The following is a 10268-nucleotide window of genomic DNA, read 5'->3' on the forward strand; positions in this document are numbered from 1 at the left end:
TAAATGTCTAATGTAAAAATTAAGAAACGATATCATTGTTAATTCTTCTTTCATGGAGTAACAAATCCAGGCATTTTAAGATGGAATTTCACGAATTAATTGGCAAACTGTGCACTTTCACAAGTAATTCACATTTTTTGGTAGGGATGCTTATCTTACTCTGGGCAAGTGTTAGGAATTAGGATATCTCATACATATGCTCCCTATTATTTTTTCTAATGACACAACCTTAGATGGACAAGGTCACTATTTTACATGGATGCTATTGCATAATTTTTCAACTTGTTAATTTCTTAAATTATACATGATACAACTGTACAGACAGATATATAATATAAAAAAAAACAGAAAAAATAAGAGCCCTTTATTCTGGGCACGTTATTTCATACTTCCACATTTTGGGCATCCACCATTCTTCCAAAATTGCAGAGGAAAGACCAATGTCAGAACAATTGACCAAGAAAAGAGCAGAAAGTCCTCCAAATCCTTTTGCTCCATTCTTCATTTTCTTCTACAAATCTTGCTGCTTGTGGCTCTATACCTACCATTCAAGTTACTTTATTTTCTTTCTACTTGTTTACTCCTCATCACTAAACTCCTTTACTATTAAATCAACTGGTAAAAATCCTTTAGGAACTCTTGACTCTAATGCTTCAACTGAGTTGTTAATGTTATATTTATCCTCATAATCATCATCACTTATCTCATCGTCGCTGTCATTGTCGTCATCAGAACTACCTTTCCACATCACTCCTGACTGTTCAGGTATATGTTTACTGGACAAAACCAAAGCAGGATATGTGTGCTCTGTGGCCTGGGAAATGTTATCGAATTCCTCCACCTTGTTCAATAGATCATCAGGTTTCAGATCAATCTCTTCTAGTAATAGTGCCTTGCCTGAACTGACTGCATTCTTCCACAGGGACATCATTTTAGGGCTTGAACTCACTGTTTTCGCAACTGCTTTAGAACGATCTTTGGCCGTGCCTGCGTTGGGAGTGTAACAAATATATAAATACTATAGTTAGCAAAATCGATTTAGAGTCTGCAAAAAAGAGGTCTAAAGTTCCAAAGAGGTGAGACTTAGTAAGCAAGTATAGTATTTCTATCGCAATGTGAACCTTAGTTGCACAAAGCAAAACTTAAATGTCAGGCAACTTCAAGCAATGCAAACAGTGAAAAACATAGACCCGTGGCTAAAACCTGGCAGTATTTCGTCTGGTTTCTCCACAACTCTGATGAGACAATATAATAGGCTAGTATAATCACAGTGTATTTGTATGTGGACAGTGTCTATTCTCCAAATATGATTAAACAACTACCAGCACGCATGTTAAAGGTGGAGAACAGGCAATTTGTTCAGACAACCAGCTACATGTATAAGCCAATTCAAGGTAAGCGAATGTGTTAGTATTCCATGCATACCTGGACGTTCTGAAGAATTCATTTCATCTGTGACACCATCTATTCTGGAGGACACAACAGCAGGGGCATTACCGTACATAGGTTTCCACTCTTTCCCTCTCCACATCAATATCTGTTCATCATCAAATGATAATAGCACACACGGGACTAATTCCTGTCATTGGAAGTAGAAATTAGTGAAGACCATATCTAATGTAAAGAACAGAAGTACCCAAAAAACAGAAGAGCTGTTCGAGTATGCCCAAGATTTGATAGATACTTTTCTCTCTTATAGAATGTGGATATTAAATTCTGATTTCCATCAAGTCATGTTTTGCACTGAAACAAAACTTTTAGATGCTTTGCAAACAAACAAGCTGTTAATCTCTAATTCACAAGAAAAACCTTAATCTTAACCGGAATATCTCAGAGGCTACAGGGTCTTGCTTGATTAGCTAAATATTTCATAACTGAAGTCAAGCCCAAACACAATGCAAGCTCCTATATTACTAAATCTTGCTACTTGTCTTGTAATATAATTGCATAACCTCTGAAGGATAGTAAAATAGTGCAATAATATGTAAGAGAGATCTTAAGAAATATTTTATACTGCTGCATTGCTCATGATGCACGTGTCAAGAACCTAATTCCACAAAAGCCAAAGTCATGCATGGATTTATACAGCAATATAAAAATCAAGCGACTGTATAATTAAAGAATAAGACGAGGAATAAACAAAACCTTTAACTTAGCTCCTATCTTCTTATAATCACTTGCATGCATCCCCCGGCAATCAATCTTCACAAGTGGAGAAGCTTCAAATGCACTTCTCACGTCTCTAACTAATGTAAGGTAGACTCCATTTTTAGCTGCAAAGGAAGATACCCAAGTTCTTCAAAATGAGTCAGAATGCAAGAAAATGCGATGAGAAGTCCAACGTACACACATATACAAATGTGAAAACTTTGCCTAGTTGGAAAGTGCAGAAAACTGATCATAACCACAGGAAATGCATATAAAGCTAGTTTACACAAGGAAAAAAAGATACTGCACATAAACATTTCTAATTAAACAGACCAGTCGAAAATGAAATTGGAGGACCTCGTCTTTCACTTTGTTTATATAGCAAAATGTGTCTTATGTAGATTTAGACAACCAACCCACAAAGTTTTTAAACTTATTAGGTTCACGGATTGGAAAATAAGAGATACATTGGCATACATTCAGTTGCTTCAAGAAAAACAAAAGCTCTAGATACTCTCTCCTTCAACAAAAATTAGTTAGTGGTCAGGAACTAGAAGCAAAAGATGGTGGATAAAGATGCTTTTATTTTCAACATGGTCATAAATATTGGCTATCAAAAAGACGGGAAAGATTGAAGGTGGTGCAGAGCATCCTATGAACAGCATTATGTAGGAGATTCATTACTTAACAGTAACATGATCAGATGTTCTGCTATCAGTTGCAAGTGACCCAACAATATTACATGTTTGTTGTTGCCAATAACCTCAATAGCAGAATGAAAGCCAGAGCTCAAATTTAAAATCAGATACAAGCACATGTCGGAGTGGTTAGGTAGATGACGTACCCAATTTACAGATAGGGGGTAGCTTTTTTCCCTTGATTCGCAGTTCATCAGCTTCTTCTTTGGTCAATCCTTCTGGAGCGTCCTGTATAAGCTTTGGGTAAACTGGTGTAGCTGGTTTCCATAACATCAGTGGGTACTTTGGACGAGTACGATGGTCATAGTTCCTGCCCCGAAAGAGATAAACTACACCACCCATTCTATGTATGATCTTTCCACCAGTCTTCTCCTAATAGTGATAAAGATGCAGATGGCAAGCCGGAAACCCTTTTAGAGTGTATATAGTAAACTTAATAAAAAGACATGACCAAAAATTCAACAATATTTGACAATAGTTTAATCGATGGATAACCTCGAGACATTTGCATAGGTTGTTCATATCAACAGTGGGGACACCTAAACATCGAACTTTACAAACCGGATCCCTTCTCCAATGGGTATGTATTAACTCTAACATGTTATGTACCAATCCATCCCGACCTATTAAATTCAAAGATTCAATAAGAAAATTCCAAAAGCACAAATTGTTGCATGCTCAAAATTTTGAGAGAGGAAAAAGTACAAAATGAATGGAAGAATGAAGAAAAGTCGTTCTGAATTAGCAAGCAGAGCATGTGCAAAATCGGGCAATGGATTCAGAACAATCCAACTTAAATAAAATCCTTCACAAGTCCTTAGATAAAACAAGATGCTATCAACAATTAGCAATCAAGTTGACCTCAGAAGCTCCTTCCCCTCCCTCTCCCCGCCCCCAACCCAAAAAAAAAAACAAAAAAAAACACTTTGCCTATTTCTTTTTTTTAATTGGCTCAACATTCCAAAATATACATGAGCAAAATTGAGCTTTGGCAGCAAAAAAAAGCAGCAATACAAAAACAAAAGTTCACCATTCAACAACAACAATCAATAACTATCTATTATGTCTCAATCCCAAATCAGTTTTGGGTTGGTTTGCAAAAACCACTAATCTGGCTTAGGTATTCTTATAAGTTCTTGTAAGGCAGAGGGAACGAAGGGACATGCAGGCGGCTAAGAAGCAAAAGTGACATAGCACTAGCGAGTAAGCATAATAACTTGGCGGAAGTTTGATTGACCACATAAACACAAACAACCCTAGCATAAATCCCGCATAAATAATACAAAAATTTGGTTGACCACATAAGATAAAATTATCTCTGGATCACTAACGAAGCTTTAGTTAGGAGTAGTAATCACTATAACTAATGCATTGTTGAAAGTATTAAACTTTGCATTGCTAATACTGGCATAAATTATGCAGAAATGTATGTAATACTTTATGCATGATAGAATGTGGAGTAAGAATATGTGTATTAGCAATAACTAGATAAGAACACCTAAAGACCAAAATGTTCACCAAGTACGCAGCATAACAATTCCTACACTATTATTCATTGCATTTCACATTATCACTTACCCCATAAAAATTCCTACATTATAATATCTGCATAACTAGTCTGTCAACTAAGATTCATACACGTCTTGTTTCATTTCAAACGCATTTCCTTACCTAACCGGCAATATTGCAAGTTTATTCTTCATATTGTTGGTGCGTGATATCATAAAACGACGGCAAACAATACAATCTATCCAAATGTGGTATTCATCAAACAATACAGTACAATACAATAAGATACATTATGAAACATGTAACAACAATCCAAACAAGCTGTAAGATTCATTTGTCTGGTTTCATTGCAAACACATTTCCTTACCTAAAATTCCAAGTAAACTTACCAATATTAACCTGACGATTACTAGCTATACAAGGTTTCAATAGCTCACGGATTTCCTCCTTAGTTAATGGGGGACCCAACACCTTTTCCTTTGGCCTCCCTTCAAACTTTCCCATCAGCTCATAAGCCCTAAACATTTCATAACGCTTAATCCCATCATTATTTTCTACTAGAGGATTCAACGGCTCAAAAAGCTTAATATTTCTCTTTGATTTCTTCATGGGTGCTTTCCCGGTCCACGGTCTAGGCATAGTAGGAGGAGCAAAAGGCAAAAAACCCGGTTCACGAATAGCAACAGGTTTAGCTTTTGGAGTCTCAGAGTAACTGAACTGGAAATCAAATGGGGCACCTGGGAGACGGTAGGACACGCCGTTATCTTTAACGACCACGGAACGGTCGCCGTCGGATGTGATGACTTGACCCGGTTTAACGGGTTTGTGGTAGTTGGAATTGTGGTGGTGAGTCTTAAAAGCTGGAGCGGTTTTTTTGGGCGGTTTTTGAGAATTGTGGGGTTTCTTTTGGGGTGGTGGATATTTGGGTATAGGGATGGGTGGGTGAGGTAGTGGGGTTGAGTTGGGGTTGTGGGTGGGGGGTGGAGCAGTGGGAAGATTAGAGAAAAGGTTGGGTTTTGGTAGTGACATGGCTAGAATTGGCATTGTAGGAGCAAAGGGGATTTTGGTTCCGTAAAGTGTGTTTCTGGTTTTTGTGTTAGCAGATGAGAGGGAAGGAAGTTGATGATCAAATCTTCAGTTGGGAGAAGAGATTTTTTGTCTGTGCCGACGTCGTACTGCAAAGCCAAGCGAAAATGCTTACTACTAGCCTGTTTCGCCAAGCTTCATTTTTTGCACTTTTGGCCAAAAATTAAGGTGTTTGGCCAAACTTTTGGAAGGAAAAAAAGTGCTTTTGAAAAGAAACAGAAGTAGTTTTGGAGAAGCAGAAAAAAGTAACTTCTCTTCAAAAGCATTTTTTTGAGAAACATTTTTGATAAAAATACACTTAGAAGCAGTTTTTTAAAACTTGGTCAAACACTAATTGCTGCTCAGAAGTGCTTTTCAAACTAATTAACCAAACACAAACTGCTTCTCACCGAAAGTACTTTTGAGAAAAACACTTTTAAAAAAAGCACTTCTCAAAATAAGCTGATTTTTGCAGCTTGGCCAAACGGGCTAGTACTAAGTGGGCGTTTGGACATAAGAATTGTAAAATTCCTAAAAAGGTGAAAAATAATTTTAAGTGAAAATGGTGTTTGGAAATTAGAGTTGTATTTGGACATGAATATAATTTGGGTTATTTTTCAATTTTTATGAGTAATATGAGTGAAAATTTTGAAAAATAGCTTTTTTGGAGTTTTCAAACTTTCGAAAAATTCCAAACTTCATCTTCAAGTGAAAATTAAAAATTTTATGGCCACACACTGATTTTGAAAAAAAATAAAAAAAATTCGAAAAAAAGTGAAAGAAATTTCATGGCCAAACAGGCTCTGAGTACTAATGTGTTTATCCTAATTTATGTGGCAATGTACCAGGCATGAATTAAGGGGATTTCTTTTTAAATTTATGGTTTAAAATAGACTACAAATATTTGTTTGATTTATAAATTATTTTGTTAAGGATAAAATAATAATTTTATAATTAAGTTGTTTCTAAATATATAAAGATGCCATTCTTGTTGTGGCAAACTAAAAGAAAAAATGTGTCACATAAAACGTAGAAGTATTATTTTTTACCAAATAGTCATAATTTGCCCTTGAATTTAAAAAATTGCTCAAATTTACTCTCAAAATTAATAGTTGAGGTCATATATAACCTTGTTGTTACAAAAGTAGGCTAGCCTTGTCCTTTTAACTAACGGCATAAACTTTTTAGCATGTGAGCTTTTTTTTAACAAGGGAAAATGACCAAATTTGTCTTTGAATAATGTGAAGTAGTCCAAATTTATTATCTAAATTTACGAAATAGTAAATTTGGTCACGTGCTACATCTATAAATAATTGCCTCAACCACCATCCCTCATCTATATCTATATCTATATCTATATCTATCTATCTATTATCTATATCTATACTATATTAAAAGCACGAAATCCTTAGTAATTTGAGTATTTCATTAATATTTAGAAATAATTATTTAATTAATTCTCCTATAATTTAGGAATAGCTATTTAATTATTCTCTTATTATTAACAGTCTAGGAAAGTTAATAAAATTTCGCCTAAATTTTTTCTTATTCGTTCTTGTCACGACCCGGATTTCACACCCTCGAGAGTCATGATGGCGCCTACTGGTGAAAGCTAGGCAAGCCAAATTATCCTAATTACTTAACCTTTTCCAGTTTTAAACCATTATCAGTGATGAGTAGATATCATGCAAATAGCAAAAATAATTAAGCGGAAGACAAAATCTGACAATTTATCTTAATACAAAACTGCGGAAGTCTAAATACAATCCTACCCAGAATTTGGTGTCACAGCTTCACAGACGGTCTAAGAATACTACATACAAAGTCTGAAAGATGAAAAAAATACTGTTTCTGAAATGAATAAAGGAAACAAGATAAAGGAAAGGATAGGAGGTGACGCCAAGGCCTGCGGACGTTTGCAGGACTACCTCGTGTCGCCTGTGTGGGCTGAAGACAGCACCCTCACTGCGGTCCAAGCACTCCGGTATCAGTATCTGCACATAGTGCAGAGTGTAGTATCAGCACAACCGACTCCATGTGCTGGTAAGTGCCTAACCTAACCTCGGTGAAGTAGTGACGAGGCTAGGACCAGACTACCAAATAAACCTGTGCAATATAGCATACAAAATAATAGGAAGCAGATAACAATGATGTCAACAATGATCAACCAGTGATATAAATAGTAGGCAACAAGAACACCATAAATGTTTCTCAACAAATAATAGACACAAGTGCAATCAATTTATCAAGTCCTTCAAATGTAAATCTTTCGCCTATAAATCCTTCAATTAATAATCTCTAAGATAATATACTTTTCAATGAATATATTTAGAATATATTTCCTTTAAATAAAATATCTTTCAAATAAGCATCTTTCGAATATAATTCTTTCAAGTAAATGTCACCTTGTGACGCCTCATTCACTTAACATAAAGTAGAGTACAGCTTCCAACCCAATTAGAAAATCAACAAGAAAAGATGAAGTTATTTGTAGAAATCATTTGATAAAGACGATACCCTTTTTAATTAAAGTACAATATCGAATGAATCCTTTACTTTTAATACGAGAAATCAATAAATCAAAACATAGTAGAAATTCCTTTTTAAGTAAAGTACAACCTCAAACGGTTTAAGGAAAATTTAGTTGGGAAATCAATTGAGTTAAAAAATGTAACAATTGTTGAAATTTGGAGTATTGAAAATATATAAAAAGAAGGTAAAAACAGAATATCAAGAGAATTATAAAGGAATCAAAATCCAACCACAAACAAGAATAAGGAAAACAAAGGCAAATTTCACTTTCTTTTCACATCTTGTTGCAGGCGTGCAACCCGATCCCATTTCCTGTATCTCGTGGCAGACGTGCCACCCGCTCCCATTTCATGTATCTCGTGGTAGGCGTACCACCTGCTCCCATTTCATTATATCTTGTGGTAGGCGTACCACCCGCTCCTATTTCATTATATATTGTGGTAGGCATACCACCCGCTCCCATTTCATTATATCTTGTGGTAGGCGTACCACTCGCTCTCATTTCATTATATCTTGTGGTAGGCGTACCACCCGCTCCCAGTTACAAGCCAACAATAATCACAAGGAATCCCGGCAAGGGAACAATAGCAATATAACAACTTCCTGGCAAGGGAACAATGATATTTCAACAACATCCCGGCAAGGGAACAATACTATCAAAACAAACATCCCGGCAAAGGGAGCAATAGTATCAAACAAATATCCCGGCAGGGGAACAATAATATCAAACAAACATCCCGGCAAGGGAACAATAATATCAAAACAAACATCCCGGCAAGGGAACAATACTATCAAACAAACATCCCGACAGGGGAACAATGGTGATGATAACATATGAAGCGCAATAAACCACAATAGAGTAATAACAATTATAATACAAGACTCACGAACATGCTTGACACCAATGTATAGATACTCGTCACCATGCCTATACGTCGTACACCACAATTAACATCTAGCAAATAAGACACAGCTCCTAATCCCTCAAGCTAAGGTTAGACCAAACACTTACCTCGCTTTGCAACCAATTCAAAATTTCAACAAGCCTTTGCCTCGCGAATTCGTGCCCGAAATTCTCAACTTTAGTCATAAACAATTCCATTCAGTCAATAAAAATTATAGGAATTAATTCCATATGAAATTCTACATTTTCCATTAAAAAATCGAAATTGCACTAAAATTTCGCCCGTGGGCCCACGTCTCGGAACACGACAAAAATTATGGAATATGAAACCTCATCCAACCACGAGTCCAACCATACTAATTTTACCAAAATCCGACATCAACTCGATCCTCAAATCTTCAAATTAAATCAAGAGGGTTTTCAAGATTTTTATTAAGTTAAGAACACTTACCCCGTTGTTTTATCTGAAAATCTCCCGAAAATCGCCTTTCCCGAGCTCCATTTTGATAAAAATGGAAAATGGGATCCATTTTCCCAACTTAAGAATCTGTCCAGAAAATGTCGGGGGCACTGTTCACACGTTCGGGTACTGTTCACTACACTATTCACGGGGTACTGTTCATGGGTACTATTCATAGGTACTGTTCACGGGGTACTATTCGTGGCTACTGTTCACGGGGTACTATTCATGGGTACTGTTTCTGCAATTTTCTGCAATTTTCCTAAGTCCGAAATCACTTCGAGACACCTCCGAAACACTTCCGAGCCCTCGGGGCTCCTAACCAAACACATAAACTAACTCAACAATATCCTACGAACTTAACTGTGCAATCAAATCGCCAAAATAACGTCATATACCACGAATTAAGCTTTAAAATCCAAAAAATCTTTCAAATTTCATAAAACATCAAATTTTCTATTTTGAGTCCGAAACACGTCAAACGACGTCCGTTTTCAACCAAACTTTACAGAAAGTGCTTAAACCATATATAAGACCTGTACCGGGCGCCAGAGCTAAAATACGGGCCCGATACCATCACTTTCTAATCAAATTTCATTTCCATTTTCCTTAAATATTTTCAGAAAATAATTTTACTCAAAAATTCATTTCTCGGGCCTGGGACCTCGGAATATGATTCCGGGCATACGCCCAAGTCCCATATTTTTCTACGGACCTCTCGGGACCATCAAATCACGGGTCCGGGTCCGTTTACCTAAAATGTTGACCGAAGTCAAATTTATTCATTTTAATATCAAAACTTAGCAAATTTTCACAAAATTTCATATTTGAGCTTCCGGCTACTCGTCCGGAGTGCGCACATAAATCGAGGCGACTGTAAATAAGGTTTTCAAGGCCTCGGAAGCTCTGAATGAATAAGAAAACAGGTGATGACCCTTTGGGTCGTCACAGT

At 36.3% G+C, this 10268-nt stretch overlaps 1 protein-coding gene across 1 annotated transcript; it reads right to left on the reverse strand.

The window, feature by feature from the left end:
* Window positions 1-265: 265 nt before the first annotated feature.
* Window positions 266-5565, reverse strand: LOC107773382 (CRS2-associated factor 2, chloroplastic). Its single transcript, XM_016592807.2, has 6 exons — window positions 4745-5565; window positions 3342-3469; window positions 2993-3218; window positions 2146-2273; window positions 1426-1579; window positions 266-987 (listed from the first exon to the last, which is right to left on the reverse strand). Exons 1-6 carry the CDS (start codon window positions 5397-5399, stop codon window positions 578-580), a joined length of 1701 nt encoding a protein of 566 aa, XP_016448293.2. The 5' UTR covers window positions 5400-5565; the 3' UTR covers window positions 266-577.
* Between the last annotated feature and the right edge of the window lie 4703 nt (window positions 5566-10268).

Source organism: Nicotiana tabacum, chromosome 18 (assembly GCF_000715075.1).
Source record: "Nicotiana tabacum cultivar K326 chromosome 18, ASM71507v2, whole genome shotgun sequence".
Taxonomy (NCBI): Eukaryota; Viridiplantae; Streptophyta; class Magnoliopsida; order Solanales; family Solanaceae; genus Nicotiana; species Nicotiana tabacum.